Source organism: Myxocyprinus asiaticus, chromosome 42 (assembly GCF_019703515.2).
Source record: "Myxocyprinus asiaticus isolate MX2 ecotype Aquarium Trade chromosome 42, UBuf_Myxa_2, whole genome shotgun sequence".
Lineage (NCBI taxonomy): Eukaryota > Metazoa > Chordata > Actinopteri > Cypriniformes > Catostomidae > Myxocyprinus > Myxocyprinus asiaticus.
This window is the reverse complement of record NC_059385.1, coordinates 2,938,357-2,963,549: the sequence shown is the minus strand read 5'-3', so window position 1 is coordinate 2,963,549 and position 25,193 is coordinate 2,938,357. Positions and strand designations below refer to the sequence as shown.

The window sequence follows — 25,193 nt, the reverse complement described above, 5'->3', positions numbered from 1 at the left end:
ACCTACATTGCAGAATCACAAAGCAACCAGATATGGGTGTCATTAAGAATTCCCATAAAATTGTCACACCATCACACATCTTTCACACTGATGGTGTCGCACAAACATTGGTTCTGTAGAAGCTTTATTTGCATACTGAACTTAAGCCATTTATAGAACAATCAGCATTTTATCAGAAACTCTAAACTACACCCTAGTGAATTCTCATCAATGACACCTCCATACAGCAGCTCACATTAACACCCAAAATAGTCATCTGGGCTGAATGGTTTAAGTATTAAAAAAACAATAACTCAGGAAATACTTGTAACATGTTATCATATAAATGACTTTTAATAGAACATATTTTGGATGCAATGAGTTGTCTTGAATTGCCGAAATTCCCTTCGGAATATATTAAAACGTAAGAGTAGCTGACATTAAATCCTTTTGGAAAGTTGATATGTCCTGCGCCGTGACGTGCTATACTCAGTCTAAAAGTATTTTTAAAAGCGTTTCAAATGAATGTATAATTATTATGCATGCAGCTTTTATGGCCATATATTAATTGAGAGACTACATGGAATACTTTTACAAATGTATTCGTCACACCACAGAACCATTTAAAATAAAGTAGTGAAATGATAGAAAACTTAAAAAGTTAGAACTACACATAAACAAATAAATGGAAACAACACATTCCTTTTGTTAACAAAGCAAAACAAAACAAAAATCTCCCAGTTTTGTTCTATTGACTACATGACGTAAAATAAACTGCAAAAGTCACAAAGGTGCATCCGCAGATCTCTTTGTCGAAATATTATATGTGATGTCTAGAGGTGTGGTTTGTACCAGAGGATGGATGTATAGGAGGAGCCACAGGGGAACTTGTTAATGTAACTGACTGTGAGGAAGTCCTCCTCTTCTCTCCTCCTCTATCTGTCAAGCTTGCAGAGAAATTTGAGGTTTTAAAGCCACACATCAGCAGCTCACTGTATATAATAAAGGTAAGCAAACTCTGTTTTTATAATACATGGTCTTTTATTCCTTCTCAAGCTGTACATTTATGTTCCTGTACATATTGCTGTTGCATCTGGGAGTTTAACCACTGCAGCTGAAACAACGGTCTTGTCTTAACTTCTTCATTTCTACTCACTAGAGAGGTCTTAGCAAAACCAGAACTGATCAAACGCAAGAATCGTTTTTGCAGGACTCCCATCTGACCAGTGATCAAAGCCAATGACACAAGCTTAAGAGGTCAAGTTGGTTGGAGGCTTCAAACTTGTGGTCTAGTCACGCAACCTCATGATTTAAGAGTGTATGGGGCAGATTTTTTATTACCCTTGCTCTCAGAGGGGTATGTGGCGGTAGAAAAAAAAACTTCCAGGAAGGAAATCATATCAGCTTTGGCTCAGGGAAAGGCTGAATGTGTGGAATGTTGAACACGCCTTTTGCAGTGGGAAACCATGTTCAAATACAGTATGCTTCAAACATTTTGTCAAGGTTTCCAAAGAGTTTGTTTAAGGTCTTTTTTGTTAGAAGCAAATACAGGCTTCTGGCCAAGTTTCACTCTAGGGGGGAAATCGAGAGGTCTCTTTGGAATAGTAATCTTTAGTTTGGTCATTAGATACTTGATGGTCCGGCAATTCAAGTGTCTTTTGTTAAAACAGCCCTATAGTGTTATAGTGTTTTCTGTTGCAGATTAAACTTTTTTAAGTGGAGTATCCTTTGTATATGCATAGTTAAACTATAGACAGTACCCTTTTAGCCTAAAGGCGAAGTGACTACTGTCTGAGTGATTTAATATGTTGAGCTATTTTGTTGCATATGCAAACTGTAGCCTGCTGCATCTGCCATCTGACCTGAAATGCACCAAAATAGAAACTGTAACTTGCATCATACAGTAGATGATTATGTGTACTGTTTACAACAAGAGTCATCAAGTATAAGAGGGGTTTTTCAGGGTCAGCCAGTGCAGAAAATACCCCTAGAGCAACAATGTGGCATAAAAACGCTAAACAAAAACATGGAAGAAGCTGAAAGATTTCAATCATTTTCGAAATTTTTTGAAGCATTTTTGCTAATTTTATTGACAGACAGTCACGGACTGAAAACGGTAAAAACAGTACTTTTTCGTTTGCCGTTCCGCAGCCTCCTTTCCATATGGTAACCGGTTAGAACGAAATAATAGAATGGTTAATAACATTCTATTAAGATGACAAAACTCTGTGCAAAGGGTGGGTGATATACCGGGTGCAGTGTTTCTAGATCTCACAAGAGAAACAAGGCACCCGTTTAAAAAAAAAAAAAAAACTCAAAATAAGGGACTTGACTCACCCAAAAAAAAAAAAAAAGCAAAAATAAGCAATTACATTTTTTCACAAGTCGGGAAAAAATCATAAAAAGCATAATATACAGTAGCCTATATAAAGTAACTATTCTTAATATTAAATATGTCCCCCAAAATATCCATTTGGCCACCTAAAATCAATTAAAAGCCTAAATCTCTCTCTCTCTCTCTCTCTCTCTCTCTCTCCCGCATGCATGCACACACTGCGTGGGCACGTTTGGACAAAACGTCACCTTTTGCTGGCTGAATTATTATTATTATTATTATTTTTATTGCTTTTTAAACTAGCGGTTTCCTTCAGATTCAAAGCGCATGTTTATGTTCTACTAAAAAGTGAGAAGCCTAACTTTTTCAGGCAACAGGATGTGGTGTAATTCTGAAAATGTACTGTGATGAACCCTTTGGTCTTTTGTTTCATGAAAAAATGACCAGAACAAAATTAACCAGTTATGAACCGGTTACCAAATAAAATAATGTTTTCACTTCAGAACAATGAAACGGATTTCGTTCTTGTTATCGGTTACGTTCCGTAAAAAATCTTGTTCGTTTTTGGTTTTTGTTTTTGTTCCTTGAACAATCTGTAGTCCCTGGACATACTAGAAAGAGGACAGGGAATGCAGGCGAAAATTGGGGTAACATACGGATTAACTGTTGCTCTGCCATGAAATTAGTTGACTTGAAAAAGAAAACTTATCGTAGAAGCGGATAGTTCACACTACAGCATCTATTGTGACAACGTTGAGAATTCAACACACACTTGCATTGTATTTATTGTGGTCTGACACATTTTGTTATGCAACTACACACAAAATCGAACTTGTGTAGCTAGAAGCACTTGCGTTCAAGTACTTGCGTAGAGTATGTTTCGGCCTTTAACATCTGCATGCTATGTCACTCATTTATATTAAAGTTGCAGTGTATCATTTGTGTGCCTTTAGCAGCAACAAACAGAATTTCAAAAATAATGGTTTGGACAAACAGATGGTTCCGCCCTAAACTATATTATTTGGGATTTTGTTATAATTTCAATGCATGTTGGATTGTTACCCTACCCCTGCTGGAAATCTGTCGAAAACCGACTTCAAGTGGTTGTTGGATTTTGTAACATGACAGTTCTAGGTGGTTCAAACTGGTTTAGTTGGTTCAGCTGGTGGGGACCTGGTTTGCAACATACCTTCTAGAAATCTAAAATTCTTTCTTAAATTTGTCTGATATTGCAATGACACTGGTTTTGCTTACATTGAATTCCACAGATGGGCGAACAAGACTCAACTCACAGGCTAACAGGGGACCAAATGAAGGAGCCGAAGGAAAATGGCACAAGTGTTTCCCAGTTCTCCACCAGCGTACGCGCCATGGTGCGAATTCGCCAGAAGTACCTGGCCATCAAGAAACGGCGTATGGAGAGTGCTCTGAGCTCCATGTCTTCACACTCACACAGCCCCAAGTATTTCACCTTCGAGAGTTTCCCAGAGCCTGCTTCTCCACACAAACGCAAGAAAAAGAGGAAGACACGAATCTTGTATCCGAGCAACAGTTTGAGAGCTGTTCCAACCAAAGAGCGCAGCCGAGCCAAGAACTGCCTGTACCTGTTGTGCATCATTGTCTTTCTGCAGGTTTACAATGCCATCGAGAACCTAGATGACCACGTGCTCAAGTACGACCTAGAAGGACTTGAAAATACCCTGAAAAGGGAAGTGTTTGGACAACAGGAAGTGACCGAGGGCATTCTTGGGCATTTGCAAGATTATTTGTCAACTTATGTTCACAATAAACCTTTGGTGTTGTCACTTCATGGAGCGACTGGAGTAGGGAAGAGCCACGTTGGTCGATTGTTGGCACAGCATTTCCGTTCAGTGGTAGGCGACCAATTGGTAATGCAATACTTTGTGCTGCACCACTGCCCTACGGATGATGATATCCCACGCTGCACCACTGCTCTGGACACCCACATCTCTGAAATGGTCACTCAGGCTGAGGAAGTAGAGAAGATACCACTCTTTATCTTCGATGATGTGGAACACATGCCCAGAGAGTTGCTTGACACTTTGCAAGGTCTGATACGTCCCCAAAACAATAACGAATACTTAAATGCAATTTACATTCTCATTGGCAACTTGGGACATGAAGAAATCACCAAGTTTGTCCTTCATAACTCTAGTGTCGCCGTCTCGGGCCGGTTGAGCTTGAGTCAAGAACTGACCCCTTGGTTGCGCAGCTACCTTCAGAGGTACCATTCTTTATTCCTGGAAGCCGAGTTCCTACCCTTCACGCTTTTAGAGAAAAGCCACGTAAAGGAATGTTTTATTGACAAGATGTCTCAAGAAGGATTCTACCCAGATCGCCAGCATGTAGAAAGACTAGCGGAAGAACTTTCATACTATACTGTTGGCAAGTGGAAATTTTCGCACACTGGATGCAGGCAGGTTGTAGCAAAGGTTAACCTTCTCTAAAACAAATTCTGCCATGCAGATGAACAACATGCAAGGATAATTCTAAAGGAGAGACTCAATTGTGAGTAGGATTGGGAACCGAGAACCATTCCATTTGTTTAAAAATACGAGAACGGTATGAGTTTCATGACTTTTGGTTCAGATAACGATTCCCGAATGTGTAATTTCCACCGATGCAAATGGAGTGCTGCCCCCTACTGAATATCCAGCGAGAAACCTACAGTTGGCTTTTTTAGTGATTAAAAAGACGTACATATTTTTAGGACCACCTCGAAAACGAAATGGTTCATCTCAAGGGGTTTATCCTAATAAATAAAATTGTCTCAAATATCAGTCAGAGCAGTTACTGAACTAATATTACTGACGTGCAAGTAATGATTTTCGTCATCTCCAACTTGAAATTAAATCTTTTACTGTATTATATATTGTTATTTGTTTAAAATTATTTAATATATACAGTTGAAGTCAGAAGTTTACATACACCTTAGCCAAATATATTTAAACTCAGTTTTTCACAATTCCTGATATTTAATCGTAGAAACAATTCCCTGTCTTAGGTCAGTTAGGATCACTACTTTATTTGAAGAATGTGAAATGTCAGAATAATAGTAGAGAGAATGATTTATTTCAGCTTTTATTTCTTTCATCACATTCCCAGTGGGTCAAACGTTTACATACACTTTGTTAGTATTTGGTAGCATTGCCTTTAAATTGTTTAACTTGGGTCAAATGTTTTGGGTATCCTTCCACAAGCTTCTCAAAATAAGTTGCTGGAAGTTTGGCCCATTCCTCCAGACAGAACTGGTGTAACTGAGTCAGGTTTGTAGACCTCCTTGCTCACAAACGCTTTTTCAGTTCTGCCCACACATTTTCTATCGGATTGAGATCAGGGCTTTGTGATGGCCACTCCAATACCTTGACTTTGTTGTCCTTAAGCCATTTTGCCACAACTTTGGAGGAATGCTTGGGGTCATTGTCCATTTGGAAGACCCATTTGTGACCAAGCTTTAACTTCATGACTGATGTCTTGAGATGTTGCTTCAATATATCCACATAATTTTCCTTCCTCATGATGCCATCTATTTTGTGAAGTGCACCAGTCCCACCTGCAGCAAAGCACCCCCACAACATGATGCTGCCACCCCCATGCTTCACGGCTGGGATGGTGTTCTTCGGTTTGCAAGCCTCACCCTTTTTCCTCCAAACATAACGATGGTCATTATGGCCAAACAGTTCAATTTTTGTTTCATTAGACCAGAGGACATTTCTCCTGAAAGTAAGATCTTTGTCCCCATGTGCACTTGCAAACTGTAGTCTGGCTTTTTTATGGCAGTTTTGGAGCAGTGGCTTCTTCCTTGCTGAGCAGCCTTTCAGGTTATGTCGCTATAGGACTCGTTTTACTGTGGATATAGATACTTGTCTACCTGTTTCCTCCAGCATCTTCACAAGTTCCTTTGCTGTTGTTCTGGGATTGATTTGCACTTTTCTCACCAAACTACGTTCATCTCTAGGAGACAGAATGCATCTCCTTCCTGAGTGGTATGATGGCTGTGTGTTCCCATGGTATTTATACTTGCATACTATTGTTTATACAGATGAACGTGGTACTTTCAGGCGTTTAGAAATTGCTCCCAAGATGAACCAGACTTGTGGAGGTTCACAATTTTTCTTCTGAGGTCTTGGCCTTAAAATTCATCCACAGGTACACCTCCAATTGATTCCAATTAGCCTATCAGAAGCTAATTGGCTAATTGCCAGAAGGCTTGACATCATTTTCTGGAATTTTTCAAGCTGCTTAAAGGCACAGTTAACTGAAGTGTATGTAAACTTCTGACCCACTGGAATTGTGATACAGTCAATTAAAATTAAAACAATCTGTCTGTAAACAATTGTTGGAAACATTACTCAAGTCATGCACAAAGTAGATGTCCTAAACGACGTGCCAAAATGATAGTTTGCTAATATGAAATCTGTGGAGTGGTTAAAAAATTAGTTTTAATGACTTCAACCTAAGTGTATATAAACTTCTGACTTCAACTGTAGTTAGGATCAATTATTGGATTGCATTTATGCCTCTAAAAAGTCTGTATAAACATGCCATTTTTCAAGAATTCTATAAAGTGTATTTCTGATTTGTATTTTCAGCGCTGTTGAAATCTGAAAGATCTCATCATTTGGCAACAGGCTGTTGACGGCAGTAATTGCAATAAGAATTGCATTATTTATTTCCAAATATTTCTTCCTCAAAATTACTATAGGAAACATGAATGGAACCGTTAAGGAACCACAATCATTAAGAAGAATCTGAACCGGAATTCCTTATGATTCCCATACCTAATTCTGAGCCATTGTGAGGTGTTTGCCATGGTGTTATGTTTTATTGTCACTCATTTCACTTATTGTACATTCAACATTCAACATTCAACATTCATTTTTGTGAAACCTTGTTATAACTGTGAACTATGATTGTAAATATTGTGTAAACAAACAATATAAAATGTTTTATTCTCATACATGCACTGTGATGTAGATCAATGATACAAGCACAAACTCTGCTGCGGAAAATAATGAAACACAACATACTGTTTTTGTCATTTATTAGAATTTGTCCATTTTAACTGGACAAATGAGGTACTGCAACATTTTGAGGATAAAAGTAAAATTAGTGCCATAATAATAAGGGCCGTCATTTGTGAAACACGAGCAGCATGAATTTCTGTGTAAATCGGAATAAATTGAATGTGTTCACAAACGAAATTAGTATTTCATTAATGAGACCCTATAGCATGAAAAAAGCAATTGGTATGTACAATGCATAGATATCTGTGCCCATACAGTGTTCGACTCATATGAAACCAAAATATTACTGAAAGTGCTCACTCAAACAGCAGTAAATGTTTGATGTGGTTTGCAGGTTAAGAGCATTTTCTCAGTGCAGAGTCATTCTCTAACCATCAATGGGAGTGTAAGAAAGTGTTGCAAGCACTAAAAATACACATCCTGTCTCTTTGGTTTCCTGTGAACATTGGTGTAACCAAGGTATAAACCAAGAAGTGCAATGTCATCCTCATGAGGCGTGGTAGTGTGATTGCAGGGCCCAGACAGATATCATTTAGGAGAAATAACCATTTCAACTGCAATGCAATTTCTTGCTTTCACTTATCAAAGCACTTAATCAAACGCAAGGGTCTTAGCATGCACAAAATACTGACAATGCCATCACCCCAAAAAACTAAAAATGTCTAAAATCACTGCAAAAATATGTTTTTCTTCATCAGAATTTGTGCATATTTTTCCAGTAATAATTATCTATATATGTTCAAAACAAGATACATTTACTTGAGAAGCAAAATAGAGTAAGCTAAGTTTATTTACCATACGTAAGAACAATATGCGTAAATAAGTCTTATTATCTCACACAAAGTAAATGTATCTTGTTTTAAGAATGTTTTCATTGGAAAACAATAAAAAAATACTGATTTAGATGATTAAAATGATTTTTTGCAGTGTAGTACATACCACGCTCACAAATCTATCGCTACTCGTGTAGTTTGGTTTGTTGCAGGTGCTCTCTACAAATACTGGCCTCATTATCATTTCTAAACATAATAAATGTGGTTCCCAACACATTTTCCCATTAGAAGGCCAGATCTTACAGTTGGTTGAGATCGCATCATTCAGTTTCCACCATACTTGCAAAAATCAGTAATCACCTACATGCTGCTAAGTATTTAAGTCGTCAAGTGCAAGTGTGTGATGTAGGAGGGGTAGTCAAATAATTTCGTGAGGGGTCTCTTGTCTTTGTTTTACGGCAGCTACGCTTCGAGTTCAAAGCCCAGTCCAACCTTGTGTCCACCAGTGTTGAAGTTTTTTCCATCAATGAGAGCCGAGAGTGTGAGATTTACTCCTTTACAGTGAGAAGGAGAAAATAAAACATTTAAAGATGCATTAAGGCATTTGTACTTTGCATTTTGATCAAATGAGCAGTGTGCTTTAGTTGTATAGTAGATCATCCAAGCATTCCATGCATAGTGAAAATGTACATACTGTGCACAGTAAACATGCTCCATACTTTAAAAGTAGTATGCCATTCCAAACATTTTCAGTGGTCACAAACAATGATTATAGAGAACAAAAACACAAAAGTCAGTGATTACCCGGTCGTAGGCTCTGAGTGTAACCAACTCCAATCAAACTGGTGTTGTTCACTTTGGCCTGTTAAGAGGAAATAAACAATCATGAAGAGGTTGTTAATCCCGAGAGTTAAAAATCTAATATGACATTAATGCTAATCAGTCATTTACTGTTCACTTATCTAAAGGTAGCCTAATTGAATCTCCAAGTGTATAATTCTTTTTTTTTTTTTACAATGTAATATGTTTATGTGTAAAGGCCGTTAACTTACAGATAAAGAAGCATCTTTATCCAGCTGGTACTTTGCAGCGACTCCGAAGCGTGTATTGTTGCTGCCAGCAGTCCAGGCTAAAGTCACGGCGGTCTCCAACTGATCGTTTAATTTCTGATAGACAGATCCTCCAAACTCTGCTCCATCATTACTGGAGGACACAGATTACACAACATATCTGAACATACTTCAGTTATTACATCAATATCAAGCCTTTACATTGTTATTTTTTTTTTAATTAGCTTTACCAATTATTGACAATCATCAAAAATGTCCTAACCATTTCCACAAACTAGACTGTAGTGATACAATGACTGTAGCAAATCTCATTTAGAGAACCATTTAAAAGTTTAGACACACTTGACTGAATTCATGTTTCAAATGATCTCAAAAACATTTTAATTAAAAGGCATATGCTTAAATTCTTGAAATTAGACAAATATAAATTGTACCTATAAATTAATTTCTGTATACAACAAAAATTAAATGTGTGTGTGTGTGTGTGTGTATATATATATATATATATATATATATGTGTGTGTGTGTGTGTGTGTGTGTGTGTGTGTGTGTGTGTGTGTGTGTGTGTGTGTGTGTGTAACAAGAAAGGACACTGGGAACTGGATTCTTCAAACACAAGTAGGGAACTTTTAATTGACCACTTCTCTGGTTTACAGCTTCACAATAACACATCAGTTTCACAATAACACATCAGTTTCACAATAACACATCAGCTTCACAGTAAGGCTTTCGACCCAGTCTCTCTCTCCCTCGATCTGGCGCTGGCATGGTCCTTTTATGCCACTCTCCCCAATCTCACTACAATTAGAGACAGTTGTTAGTCATAATTTGGCTCAGGTGTATGCACCCTTACTGCTCTCTCTCTCCCGACGGACGCTCAACCACGCCACCGCTGCCACATATCCCCACCACCCGACTCCGGACTGCCTACCCCCCCCCCAATTTCTGGACAGGAAGTCTGCGACAGCCATCTGCGGCCCTGGTCTGTGGACCACCCTGAATTTAAAGGGTGGAGTGCCAGATACCACCAGGTGATCTCGCGTTGGTATCCTTCATGCGGTGGAGCCATCTCTGCGTGATCTGAGTAGAGAGTGAAGGCCCACCCCAGCAGGTAGTAACGGAGAGTGAGGACCACCCACTTGATGGCCAGACACTCCTTTTCCACGGTACTTTACTTTGTTTCCCTCAAGGAGAGCTTGCGGCTGATGTAGAGCACCAGGCGCTCCTCCCCCTCCACCTCCTACGAGAGTACGGCCCCCAGCCCCCTGTCTGAAGCGTCCATCTGTAATACAAAAGGGAGAGAGAAATTAGGTGCATGTCAAAGCGGCCCCCCGCAAAGTGTGGCTTTAACTTGCGTAAATGCCTGTTGGCACTGCTCCGTCCACTGGACCGGGTCTGGAGCTCCCTTTTTAGTGAGATCAGTCAGCGGGCTGGTGACGTCCGAATATTTAGGCACAAATCTCCTGTAATAGCCAGCCAGCCCCAGGAACTGTCTCACCCACTTTTTGGTCTTGGGTCTCGGGCAGGTCGCAATTGCCGCTTGTCAATTTGGGGACGCACCTGCCCGTGGCCCAAGTGGAACCCCAGATACCGTACCTCCACCCGCCCAATCACGCACTTCTTAGGGTTTGCTGTGAGCCCCGCCCGTCGCAGCGACCTCAGAACCGCCCTCAGATGCTGCATATGCCACTGCCAATCATTACTATAAATGATGATGTCATCCAAATAGGCAGCGGTGTAAGCCAAATGCAGTCTGAGGATTCGGTCCATGAAGTGCTGAAACGTGGCCGGAGCCCCAAACAAATCGAACGGAAGTGTCACAAATCGGTGTAATCCGAACGGTGCGGAGAAAGCCGTTTTTTCACGGAAAATTGGTGTCAAGGGGATCTGCCAATAACCCTTTGTCAAATCCAGTGTCGAGTAAAAACGAGCAGTGCCCAACCGATCGAGCAACTCATCAATACGAGGCATTGGGTAGGCATCATATTTAGACACCACGTTGACTTTGCTATAATCCACACAGAACCGTACAGACCCGTCGCTCTTAGGCACCAGAACAACCGGGTTGGACCAATCGCTGTGGGATTGCTCTATTACTCCCATATCGAGCATTGCATCCAATTCTTCCTGAACAATTTTTTTTTATGTTCAGGCAATCAGTAGGGACGGGTACGTACCACCACCCCCGGCTCGGTCTCGATGTGGTGTTGGATGAGGTTTGTGCGAACCGGTAGAGGGGAAAACACATCCGCGAATTCTTGTTGTAGTTTGGCAACCTCTGCGACTTGGCACGGTGAGAGGTGGTCTCCGCCTCACACGTCAAGTGACCGGGGTGACGTCATTGTGTTTTGTGTTTACCTCCGGCCCGAGCTCCGCCCTCTTCGGAACTACCATAGCCAACATCACCGGGGCCGCCTCCCTCCACAATTTCAGGAGATTGAGGTGATAAATTTGACGTGTGCACCCTTTATCAGTTTGCTTTACCTCATAATCGAGTTCCCCCACTCGTTGTGTGATCTCAAAGGGTTCTTGCCATTTGGTGAGTAATTTGGAGCTCGATGTAGGGAGTAATACGAGTACCTTATCTCCCAGTGCAAATTCCCTTAACCGAGTTCCCCTGTTATACAGTCGGCTCTGTCGTTCTTGAGCTTGGAGCAAATTCTCCTGTGTTAGTTGCCCCAAGGTGTGGAGTTTGCTCTAAGATCAAGAACGTACTGAATTTCATTCTTACTGTTCAAAGGTCCCTTCTCCCAAGCTTCGCATATGACACCAAGCACGCCACGCAGGTGCCGCCAATATAGAAGCTCGAATGGGGAAAACCCCATGGAGGCTTGCGGGACCTCTCGTACTGCGAATAACAGGGGATCGAGCCATTTGTCCCAATTTCTAGCATCCTCGTGCATGAACTTATGAATCATGTTTTTAAGGGTTTTATTAAATCGTTCCACCAGGCCATCTGTTTGTGGATCGTAAATGCTGGTATGGATCGATTTAATGCCCAATAATTCGTAAAGCTTGCGTAGTGTTCGTGACATAAAGGTTGTGCCCTGATCGGTGAGGATTTCTTTCGGAATCCCCACCCGGGAGATTATTTTGAAGAGTGCCGCAGAGGCACTGCTTCCGGATATCCCGTTGCATAGTCCACTAGGACCAATACAAAGCGATGTCCATGTGCTGACCGCTCTAATGGCCCAACGAGGTCCATGGCAATTCTCTCAAAGGGGACCTCGATCAGCGGAAGAGGGAGCAATGGCGCTTTTGGGGTGGCCGGTGGATTCACCAGCTGGAATTCGTGGCATGCCGCACACCACCTGCGGACATCGCTGCCAATAATAATGGGCTATTAGGTGGTTCAGTGTTTTTCTTTCCCCTAGATGACCCACCATGGGATTATAATGAGCTGCCTGGAACACCATTTCCCGACAGCTCTGCGGTATTAAGAGCTGGTTTGTGTCTTCCTTTGTTTGAGCATCCTGCGTCACTCTATACAACCGCTCATTTATAACTGCGAAATAAGGATATGATACGCGCTGCACTCGCACTTGTGGGGGCGGGTACATCCACCTGAGGGGAGAGTGGGTAGACCCTGAAGTCGCCGGGAAAGGGATAAACTGGCGCAAGCGAGGAACTGGCTTCGGCAGCGGGTTTCCATGCCTCCAGGGTGCAGGAACAGGGCCTGGAGAGGGAACAGAGTGAGAGGGGAGAGGGGAGTGGAAAGAGACGGGAGAAAACACAGGAGGAGGGGAGAGAGAGAGAGAGAGAGAGAGAGAGAGAGGGAGAGACACGCTTGGGCACACCGCCATATGGTCCTCCGCCAGCTGGACCACTTCGTCCTTCTGGAAGCCGGCGGATCAGCTGCTCCAGCACCACTTGGTCGACCACTCTCTAGACGTCGCGGTCCCCCACCCGCAGCCATTTGCGGCAGGCATCATGGAGCCGCTGAGAAAAGGCAAACGGGTGATTGGCCCCTTCCATCTCCATCGAGCGGAACAGTTGACGGTATTGCTCTGGGCTCTGGCCGACCCGCTGCAGGATGGTCATCTTCAGGTCGCCGTAGGCCAGACCCAGATTTCAGCGATACACTCAAACATGTTCAGGGAGGCTTCAGGGTCATCTTCCACCCCATCTTCAATAGCATGTGCGCGGGCAGGGGGCTGCTGTTGTCCAGGGTCACTGACGGGGCTTTCTCCTGGGAGAGGAGGCTCCGAATGACCTGCCGGTCCTCTGCCTGAACTCTAAGGACCTCATGGAAGCGGCGTTCTTGACCCTGGCGGACTTCAAGCAGAGCCTGTTTGTGGGTGTGATGTAGGTTGGCGAGGGACTTGATGATGTCGGACAGCGGGAAGGACTCCGTGGACGTGCAGTCTTCAAATCAGATCCCGGGTTTCGGCACCAGTGTAACAAGGAAGGACACCAGGAACTGGATTCTTCAAACACAGGTAGGGAACTTTTAATTGACCACTTCTCTGGTTTACAGCTTCACAATAACACATCAGCTTCAAACTAACTCATCAGCTTTACACTAACACATCAGTTTCACAATAACACATCAGCTTCACAGTAAGGCTTTCGACCCAGTCTACCTCTCCCTCGATCTGGCGCTGGCATGGTCCTTTTATGCCACTCTCCCCAATCTCACTACAATTAGAGACAGGTGTTAGTCATAATTTGGCTCAGGTGTATGCACCTCTACCGCTCTCTCTCTCACGATGGACGCTCGACAATGGCCTTGCTGCCACTATATATATATATATATATATATATATATATATATATATATATATATATATATATATATACTGGCAACCAAAAGTTTGGAATAATGTACAGATTTTGCTGTTTCGGAAGGAAATTGGTACTTTAATTCACCAAAGTGGCATTCAGCTGATCACAAAGTATAGTCAGGACATTACTGATGTAAAAAACAGCAACATCACTATTTGAAAAAAGTCATTTTTGATCAAATCTAGACAGCAGCTATCACTCCAACACCTTATCCTTGAGTAATCATGATAAATTGATCATTTGGTACTAGAAAATCACTTGCCATTATATCAAACACAGCTGAAAGATATTTGGTTCGTTAAATGAAGCGTAACATTGTCTTTGTGTTTCTTTTTGAGTTGCCACAGTATGCAATAGACTGGCATGTCTTAAGGTCAATATTAGGTCAAAAATGGCAAAAAAGAAACAGCTTTCTCTAGAAACTCATCAGTCAATCATTGTTTTGAGGAATGAAGGCTATACAATGCTTGAAAGTGAACAAATGTCCATCATACATGGGAACTCTTTCAATACTGTTTAAAAAGCATGCCAGCTTCTAAAGATAAATGTTTAACATATTGGTGACTACATCGTTTTTATACTTCCATTTGTGTTTTTTCAAAGTGGTGATTTTGTGATTTTACTTTTATTCTAAAATGTGAAAAATATGTATTCGCAATATATTGGCAACTCTGTTCTCTAGATATCGACAGTGGTTGTTAAGAAACTCAGTCAACTACTTATCAAGTGTTTCCAGTGTTGTTTCCCTAGATGCTTACACGCTGGTGTGAAGCAGAAAGTCTCCGGCCTTGTAGCCCAGAGCAAAGTTGTTCTGCACCAGTTTGGACTTTCCCGTGTCAAAGGCCATCTGATATCCCAACAGCCATCCTTCATAGCCCAGAACAGCTGAAGAATGCACAACTGGACCCTCGAAATCAATGTCACAGCTCAGGTTGACAAAATCACGCTTGTAGCTGGTCTTCAGTTTACCGCTCTTCTTGCTGAGATAAAAGCAATGTTTTAATCAACAATTTTCATCAATTCATCACGCCAGTCTTGATTAATAACTTATCAGACATTAATAACTCACCCTGTGTTTGGTACAAAGGACGTATCCAAAGCCACTTTCAACCCCTCTGCAAGCTGTGGAGCCGACAAAACAAAAGATACAAGATTTACAAGACTGCACTGACAGCTCAGTATGGCTATATAATGGAGTAACAGCGTAATGCAGAGTATATTCTTTAAACTGAATACAATTTAAAAAAATAGCATGTGAAACAGAATGCAAGGATAAACGTTTCAAATAGTAGTATGCACTTAATGACCTCATGTTTAATTCAGCAAGTGGCTGAATCCCTAACCCTAACCCTAACCCATCTTCAAAATAAAAAGATCATTTTTCATTTTTAATCAACAGATCGTTGTCAAGGGTCTACTGACCTGGTCTTCCACAGACACCTCTGTACTGAGCATGTTGTCTGTGTTCCACTTCTGGTTCAAACTCAATCCCAGATCCTTCATCTTATATTTGGTCTCCAAACTCCCACCTGCTTTTCCTGTATCTGTGTTACTGGATCCAGATGTGTTGAACTCCTGGAGGTGAATTAGAGTTTATTAGGAGGCAAAAACAAAAAGTGATGCACCACATTTCAGTGCCAATATACAGTAAGTATCAGCTATAGTTAGCTTTTTATTAAAGTTATTTGTTTTGTTTGTTTGTTTTTTTTTTGTCCATTCCAGATTACAAAAGTATTAAAGAGTTATACACATTTGGAACTGTACATTATAATGTTTCAATGTCTGATTTCACTTTAAGTATGTGATCGCACACAGTGCGAGTGATTCCAAATAACAAACAAATGACACAATATAGATTAATAATATTGGCTACTATATAAATAGCTTTTTACTTAACCAATTATTGATAACCACTAATAATTTAATAATAATAATTTCATCACCATTTCCAAAAATATATCAACAGCACAGATAGACCGATATACAGTGCATCCGGAAAGTATTCACAGCGCTTCACTTTTTCCACATTTTGTTATGTTACAGCCTTATTCCAAAATAGATTAAATTCATAATTTTCCTCAAAATTCTACAAACAATACCCCATAATGACAACGTGAAAGAAGTTTGTTTGAAATCTTTGCAAATTTATTAAAAATAAAAAATGAAAAAAATCACATGTACATAAGTATTCACAGCCTTTGCCATGACACTCAAAATTGAGCTCAGGTGCATCCTGTTTCCACTGATCATTCTTGAGATGTTTCTACAACTTGATTGGAGTCCACCTGTGGTAAATTCAGTTGATTGGACATGATTTGGAAAGGCACACACCTGTCTATATAAGTTCCCACAGTTAACAGTGCATGTCAGAGCACAAACCAAGCCATGAAGTCCAAGGAATTGTCTGTAGACCTCCAAGACAGGATTGTATCAAGGCACAGATCTGGGGAAGGGTACAGAAAAATGTCAGCAGCATTGAAGGTCCCAATGAGCACAGTGGCCTCCATCATCCATAAATGGAAGAAGTTTGGAACCACCAGGACTCTTCCTAGAGCTGGCCGCCCGGCCAAACTGAGCGATCGGGGGAGAAGGGCCTTAGTCTGGGAGGTGACCAAGAACCCGATGGTCACTCTGACAGAGCTCCAGCATTTCTCTGTGGAGAGAGGAGAACCTTCCAGAAGAACAACCATCTCTGCAGCACTCCACCAATCAGGCCTGTATGGTAGAGTGACCAGATGGAAGCCACTCCTCAGTAAAAGGCACATGACAGCCCACCTGGAGTTTGCCAAAAGGCACCTGAAGGACTCTCAGACCATGAGAAACAAAGATTGAACTCTTTGGCCTGAATGGCAAGCATCATGCCTGGAGGAAACCAGGCACCGCTCATCACCTGGCCAATACCATCCCTACAGTGAAGCATGGTGGTGGCAGCATCATGCTGTGGGGATGTTTTTCAGCGGCAGGAACTGGGAGACTAGTCAGGATCGAGGGAAAGATGAATGCAGCAATGTACAGAGACATCCTTGATGAAAACCTGCTCCAGAGCGCTCTGGACCTCAGACTGAGGTGAAGGTTCATCTTCCAACAGGACAACGACCCTAAGCACACAGCCAAGATAACAAAGGAGTGGCTACGGGACAACTCTGTGAATGTCCTTGAGTGGCCCAGCCAGAGCCCAGACTTGAACCCGATTGAACATCTCTGGAGAGATCTGAAAACGGCTGTGCACCGATGCTCCCCATCCAACCTGATGGAGCTTCAGAGGTCCTGCAAAGAAGAATGGGAGAAACTGCCCAAAAATAGGTGTGCCAAGCTTGTAGCATCATACTCAAAAAGACTTGAGGCTGTAATTGGTGCCAAAGGTGCTTCAACAAAGTATTGAGCAAAGGCTGTGAATACTTATGTACATGTGATTTTTTTCGTTTTTCATTTTTAATAAATTTGCGAAGATTTCAAACAAACTTCTTTCACGTTGTCATTATGGGGTATTGTTTGTAGAATTGAGGAAAATAATGAATTTAATCCATTTTGGAATAAGGCTGTAACATAACAAAATGTGGAAAAAGTGAAGCGCTGTGAATACTTTCCGGATGCACTGTATATATATCTGTCTATCTGTGCTGTTATTTATATATATATAAATTCTGTATATCAGCCAGGCCAATTAGTCCAGATACTGAATAGCGGTTCTGATATTTCTGACTGATGTTCACACTTTTCTACTTTATCAGTTAGGTTTGGTTCTTTAACCGATAGCGGATAATGTTACACATGGGTTAACTGCCATAACATAAAATGATCGACTATCAGTATCAGTCAAAATTCATATATTGGTGCGTAGTGCGTACCTTAAAACAATCCATGAAACAAATCAATAAAAAATGCATAACTGAAAACAAGAACTGTAGACTTATGTGGAAAGATAAAGAACACAGACAGTGTGATCACATGGCACTTGACATGACTGTACAGCACATGGCGAATGATGTGACCCAGAAACCCAGTGACCACAGAGTTGATGAGAGCATAACTCATGGAGTCAAAAATAAAAAAAATAAACGCTCAAGCAACCTCCTCTGTATGGTAAATGACGTGTGATGATGTGGGACTTGACATTAAAACCTACCCACAGATGCACAAATGTAGAATAATCTTACCATCTACAGTAAATGCATTTCCCAAGAAGTTGCAACAAGGAGATAACATTTGTGCCCACAAATCTACCAGCATGAGATTTATTACTGTAATACAAAATAAATAAAATGATACACTGTCTAAATTGTAAAGTACTTCTACATCATGGTAGTATTTGTTTTACTGTCTTTATGCTTATTTCAATAAAATAATAATAATTGTATGACATTATTTTTTACAGTAAAAATTACAATGTACAGTAATGAGAATCACCATTAAGAATAATTGGAATAATGGAAATGCATTACAGTATTACAGATTTAGAGAAAAATGTGCTTAACTGTCATAAAAAATGTCATATTGCCCAAAAATTTTGATATTGACAACAAATGGCCTCCATTTTCTTAACTCACCACTCCATTCTGAGATTTAGTCTTGAGGTCCAATTTAACAATTCCAAAACCTACAAGAAAAAAGTTAAAGTCATGATAGGATTTGCTGTAGAATGGAGTTGTTTTTATAAAACTCAAACCTCTTTTGCGGTAATGAGTCATAGTTCTCACCGTAACCCTTGACGAAGATGTCTTTGGCTGCTTTGCCCAGATCGGAGTAAGCTGGAGGAACAGCCATCGTGCCTGACACAGAAAATAAGGGACAAATCAGTGTATTTTTTTGTATAAGTCAAAATAACATGTTATCGCTGTGTCTCTACATACATTTAAAAAGAAACGGGATATAATGGCAGATAAATCAAACCCCAAAAAACGGCAACATAATCAGAAACCAAACCCGTTTCATTTTCTAGCTTTGCAATATACTGTACAGCGGAGTGCAAAAGTCTGAGGCTGCTAGTTTAAATGCTTCTATTACACATTTTTCATGACAAATTATATTATTAGCATAACAATACGAGTGAGAAGTTAATTTGAAAAATGTACATGCATTTCTTAAATATTTCCACTTCATTTTGTCATAACGTTTCTTTGTTTTCAACTTTTTAAGATCCTAAACCTGTTTGTTTATATTCGATTTAAAGGGATAGTTCACCCAAAATGAAAATTCTCTCATCATTTATTCACCCTCATGCCATCCCAGATGTGTATGACTTTCTTTCTTCTGCAGAACACAAATGAAGATTTTTAAAAGTAGTATGTAGATCCATACAATGCAAGTGAATGGTGACCAGAACTTTGAAGGTCTGAAAAGCACATAAAGGCAGCATAAAATTAATCCATACGACTCCAGAAGTGACACCCAGGTGTGGGTGAGAAACAGATTCATATTTAAAGCTGAAGTATGTAACTTTTTCTGTGTTAAAATTCTTTCTCCAGTCCCAGCTTAAATTGCAGAGACAACTATTAGTAAGCCATTCATAGGTTAATTTCCTCCAAAACTGTAGTCACCGTCTTTCCGTGGCGCTTTGAAAATTGCTCTGTTTGTTTTGAGCGACCCACTTAGAGCTGCCCCAAAAACAGTACTCAACCAATAGCGTAAATTGGGGGCAGGACTATCTCATTGTTTGATTAACAGCAGACGAGGGGCATTTTCAGAAATCTGTTTTGAAAACAACGTTTATTTTTGCAATTCCATTTGGTGGCACTAGTGTCGCAGAAATTACACTGTTCAGCTTTAAGTACTTTTTTTTTTACTATAAATTATCCTCCTTGCCCAGTAGGGGGCGATCTGCACGAAGAATGCAAATCTCCAAAAACAAAATAAGAAGAATGTGAAAGTTAAAGTGGAGATTTATAGTAAAAAAGGACTTAAATATTGATCTGTTTCTCACCCACACCTATCATATCTCTTCTGAAGACATGGATTAAACTACTGGAATTATATGGATTACTTATATGCTGCCTTTATGTGCGTTTTGGAGCTTCAAAATTCATCCAGCATTCGCTTGCATTGTATGAACCTACAGAGCTGAAATATTTTTCTAAAAATCTTTGTGTTCTGCAGAAGTAAGAAAGTCGTACACATCTGGGATGGCATGAGGGGGAGTAAATGATGAGAGAATTTTCATTTTTGAGTGAACTATCCCTTTAAAAGTATTTTTTTTTTAATCCCAGATTTTTAATGGTCTCAGACTTTTATACCCCACTGCACACTTTCATAACACAAGGCAACTGCATCCTACCAACAGCCCATTTCACTAATAAACACATTATTTTACATTATAAACAATGCCAGTTTTAGTCTAAATCAAGTTCTGATTGATGATGATAGTTTATTATACCAGCACATAGCCCAAATAATAGCAGGGTCATCATGGCTTTGATCACATGCAAAAATGCTGCGATCCAGCAGTCTAACAGACTCCATCAGATATCCAATGCCTGTTTATCAGGTTTTTGTTGTTGTTGTTTTTTTTGTTGTTGTTGTTGTTGTTGTTTTGCAGGTAAAATTGATATAATCAGTATCACAACGTAGTGAGCTGCCTTCCTTGGGCTGCATTTTTGGCACCTGAATGTGCATATGACACCCCAAAATGCAGTCTAAGTAGGCACCTCACTAAATTCTATATTCATGCATGCGCATAACATGACACTAAAATGAGGAACAACAAAACTTGAAATAAGAATCAAACACTTTTTGTGGGCGTGCATATTTCATCATAAAGCCACGCCCCCTTCAGTTAAATAACTAACAGAAAAGTGCCTAAATATTAACTGAAAGGCTGGAAACACAGATAATCATGTTTATGCATGAGGGGGCGTGTCTATAATAATCTAATCACGAATGGATGAAATCATTTGCAGAAAGCCTAAAGTTTTATAAAGACAACAACAACAACAACAACAACAACAACAAAACTACGGCAATTTAATATAATTTTGAAAGAGGTTTAAAAGTCTAATAATGTGTGTGATTATTAAAGTGCTAAAGTAAAGGAGTATGTTTTTCATTAACAAACACATGCTGTTATAGCAACACTGAGACAACCAACAAACTGGGTTAATTATTCTACATAGTTTTAAGATGTCATTGCGTTAGAAATAAGATGATAAAGTCATACCGAGACTGTTGTGTTGGGATCGAAATTAAATTATGTTATGAACTGAGAGCAAAGTCCTATTTCAGATTTGACACTAACCGCTGCTGCTCCAGGACAAAGTGAAGGATACAACATGCGCATGCGCAGGTGCTTCACAGCGTGGAATAGATTTCAAAATAAAAGTACCTTGTTAAACTGATTTTTTTTTTTCTGAAATAAATTGATCCATTGTTTACCTTTCAAAAAGTACCATTGTAAACTTTTGTAACCTATTTGATATAAGCCACCACTGACACAAAAAGGAATTAAACAAAATTACAGAAAGATTTTGAAAGCTCCTTACACTGAATTGAGATCCCATACTAATTTGTTATTGTTATAATACAGTAGTAACAATAACTGTAGTAACTGTGGTATTTTGGCAGAAATGAAAGTAAATGGTAAAGTTTTGGAAGTTTTTTTAACTCTTTGTAAACTCTGAGCAGTTTTTCAGAAAATTGCCATGTTTGTTGCTTTATATTTGTGTATTCATGCACTAAAGAATTAAAATATAAGCATGATAATAAATGGCAAAAGTTCTACAGCTTAAAGGTGCACTCAGTCATTTTGGACTTACACTGATACCAAGGGGAGTGGATGCAGCATCATTAAAACACAGTAGTTTTAAGTCACTGATGCCATTGTAGAAATTCACTATTCACCATCAGTCATGACTAATCTAATCCATGAGTGAAAGTGTCTAATAACAGTGCGGTTACTGATCATTAGCAAGTAGTATTCGGCTGGTCATGTGATCTTAACATGGCAGCCCCCATAAGGGGACCCTCTATATGTAGGAATAAAACTGCATTTATAAGGTTACTAATATGACTGGAGTCTTCATCTCATGTGAGAGCTCGTGATTTTATAAATATGTTTAAAATTACTTTTCTTTAAGAGTAAAACTTTTTATATTAACAGAAAATTACAGAGTGCACCTTTAAATTAAATATATGACTATTTCCTTCGCAGCACCATCACTACTCCAACACATACTCACTATCAGATGTCATCACTAATCTGATTATAAGTCATTTGGAAATTCCTGACTGAGAAATTCCTGACTGACAGAGTGTGCCTTTCTTAGTGTCTTACAAAACACCTTTAAAAATATGCATGTAGGTTTAAGACAATGATCTATTCTGCTAGAGTTTGGCACATAGCCTGTACTGTAGCCTTTTAAAATTATTTTAATTATTTAATAATCTTAATCTTTGTACAATGATTGTACATTATGTTATATTATAATAATATATAAGTATATTCTTATATTTATATTGTATGAAATTAATACATTAATATATATTAATATTTAATATTTGAATAACAATAATAATGCAGAATTAAAGTATATATATTAATATTTTTAGATTTTATATAAAATGCAAATTTATCATGCATTATATATTATTATATTTTCACTTTATAAATAGTAAAAATATGTAATAATAGATTCATTGTGTTATCTTGCATCAAAGTTTCAAGGTTTCAAAAATGTGGGACTGTAAAAGTTTTAAAGTGTTTTATGGCGGTTATTTTTCCTAAAGTAAAGTTATATTGGGGCATTTCACATTCAGGCCAATGAACCTTTAAATGGAATGAAAAAAAAAATGAAAATGAAATGAAAAATATACTTTGAATAAATATACATAAATATGTACATGAAAGTATAAAATATATTACATTATATAATACTAGTTATTAAATTAATTAATAATAATTTAAAAAATCTTCATTTCAATAATATATAATAATTGATTATACATATAATCCATGGAATACTTATAAAATTAACATTATATTATATTATAATATATTATTGTATTGTATTGTATTACATTATATTATATTATAATATATTATTGTATTGTATTGTATTATATTATATTATATTATAATATATTATTGTATTGTATTGTATTATATTATATTATATTATATTATTATTAAATTGTATTGTATTGTATTATATTATTATATTGTATTATAATATAATATATTATATTATTGTATTTTATTGTATTGTTTTGTCTTGTATTATATTATATTATACTATTATATTGTATTATAAAACATTACAGTATCATATTGTATTGTATTGTATTATATTATTTGATATTATATTATATTATATTATTATATTGTATTATATTATATTATATTATATTATATTATTGTATTGTATTGTATTGTATTGTATTGTATTGTATTGTATTATTTGATATGATATTATATTATATTATATTATATTACTATATTGTATTATATTATTATACTATTATATTGTATTGTATTGTATTGTATTATATTATTATATTGTATTATAATATATTATATTATATTATTGTATTGTATTGTATTGTATTATATTATTTGATATTATATTATGTTATTATATTGTATTATATTATTATATTATTATATTGTATTGTATCGTATTGTATTATATTATTGTATTATAGTATATTATACTATTGTATTGTACTGTATTGTATTATCTTATATTATTAAATTGTATTATAATATATTATATTATCATTATTGTATTGTATTGTATTATAATATATAATATTATATTATAATATAATATTATATTGTATTATAATATATTATTGTATTGTATTGTATTATATTATATTATTATATTGTATTGTATTGTATTGTATTATATTATTATATTGTATTATAATATAATATATTATATTATTGTATTTTATTGTATTGTTTTGTCTTGTATTATATTATATTATATTATTATATTGTATTATAAAACATTATATTACATTATTGTATTGTATTGTATTGTATTGTATTATATTATTATATTGTATTATAATATATTATATTATATTGTATTATAATATATTATTGTATTGTATTGTATTATATTATATTATTATATTGTATTGTATTGTATTGTATTGTATTATATTATTATATTGTATTATAATATAATATATTATATTATTGTATTTTATTGTATTGTATTATACTATATTATATTATAATATATTATTGTATTGTATTGTATTATATAATATTATATTATATTATATTATATTATTGTATTAAATTGTATTGTATTGTATTATATTATTATATTGTATTATAATATAATATATTATATTATTGTATTTTATTGTATTGTTTTGTCTTGTATTATATTATATTATATTATTATATTGTATTATAAAACATTATATTACATTATTGTATTGTATTGTATTGTATTGTATTATATTATTATATTGTATTATAATATATTATATTATATTATTGTATTGTATTGTATTATAATATATTATATAATATAATATTATATTGTATTATAATATATTATTGTATAGTATTTACTGTATTATATTATATTATATTATATTATTGTATTGTATTGTATTATATTATATTATATTACGGTCACTGTTGTTTGTTTTTATGTGTAAAAAAAAAATACAAATAAATAAATAAAAATTAAAAAAATACATCAAAGCTCTTTAAACTCGAGCCCTTGAGTCCGTTCCACCTTAACAGGACTGTTGTGTTTGTCAGAAATATGGCGCTCTAACAGCGCCTCACGAGACCCCGCCCTTAAAAATACATTCATGCTTTCTCTGACGGTGAGCAAGAAAACTTTGCGCTGTCAAAAGATTACAGCTGCCCGAGTGAGAGAGCCTGTTACTTCACTTATGAGCCCCGTTTACATTAGACATCGTACTTCAGCTGTGGAGGTGGTGTCGTCGGCTTGAGTTTATCTGCAGACCCGGTTTAAAAACAATCAAAATGTCAGTGAACCCGAAATTTGTGAATCCTTTCCACAGACCGCACTGTTTATCAGCCGCTGCGCCCGCGGGACAAGCCAAGCTCACACACCCGGGAAAAGCCATTTTAGCTGGTAAGTTTATTTTCGTGCTTATATTTTTAATAAGAGAATTTGGAAGTTACATTTATGACTGGCTTCAGATCAGCTGTGCCACTCAGTTTTTGCACAGTCATCCACACTGTTTCCAGTCACTGCTTAATTGATCCCCTACAGAC

General features: G+C 37.5%; 3 protein-coding genes across 4 annotated transcripts in view; 2 read left to right on the top strand and 1 right to left on the bottom strand.

The window, feature by feature from the left end:
• The first annotated feature begins 872 nt into the window (after positions 1-872).
• LOC127432597 (torsin-4A-like) lies at positions 873-7,295 on the top strand. The gene is made up of 2 exons (XM_051683885.1): positions 873-986; positions 3,583-7,295. The coding sequence occupies exon 2, from the start codon at positions 3,583-3,585 to the stop codon at positions 4,780-4,782; it is 1,200 nt and encodes a 399-aa protein (XP_051539845.1). The 5' UTR covers positions 873-986; the 3' UTR covers positions 4,783-7,295.
• Positions 7,296-7,362: 67 nt separating this feature from the next.
• Positions 7,363-25,193, bottom strand: part of LOC127432615 (voltage-dependent anion-selective channel protein 2-like) — a 25,168-nt gene continuing 7,337 nt past the window's right edge. The window contains exons 1-9 of one of the 2 annotated variants that reach the window (XM_051683924.1): positions 21,141-21,252; positions 18,688-18,759; positions 18,538-18,587; positions 15,413-15,565; positions 15,060-15,112; positions 14,749-14,970; positions 9,188-9,338; positions 8,940-8,997; positions 7,363-8,689 (exon numbers count right to left, since the gene is read on the bottom strand). In XM_051683924.1, coding sequence (XP_051539884.1) covers positions 8,598-8,689; positions 8,940-8,997; positions 9,188-9,338; positions 14,749-14,970; positions 15,060-15,112; positions 15,413-15,565; positions 18,538-18,587; positions 18,688-18,754 — 846 coding nt within the window. In that variant the 5' untranslated portion in view covers positions 18,755-18,759; positions 21,141-21,252 and the 3' untranslated portion in view covers positions 7,363-8,597. Of the gene's footprint in view, positions 8,690-8,939; positions 8,998-9,187; positions 9,339-14,748; positions 14,971-15,059; positions 15,113-15,412; positions 15,566-18,537; positions 18,588-18,687; positions 18,760-21,140; positions 21,253-25,193 lie in introns of those variants that run through there. The other variant, XM_051683923.1, reaches the window with a different exon arrangement.
• The window catches only part of LOC127432608 (tricarboxylate transport protein B, mitochondrial), a 20,621-nt gene continuing 20,179 nt past the window's right edge, over positions 24,752-25,193 (top strand). Inside the window, exon 1 of the mRNA XM_051683907.1 lies at positions 24,752-25,050. Within this exon, the coding sequence (XP_051539867.1) occupies positions 24,939-25,050 (112 nt within the window). The 5' untranslated portion in view covers positions 24,752-24,938. The remainder of the gene's footprint in view (positions 25,051-25,193) is intronic.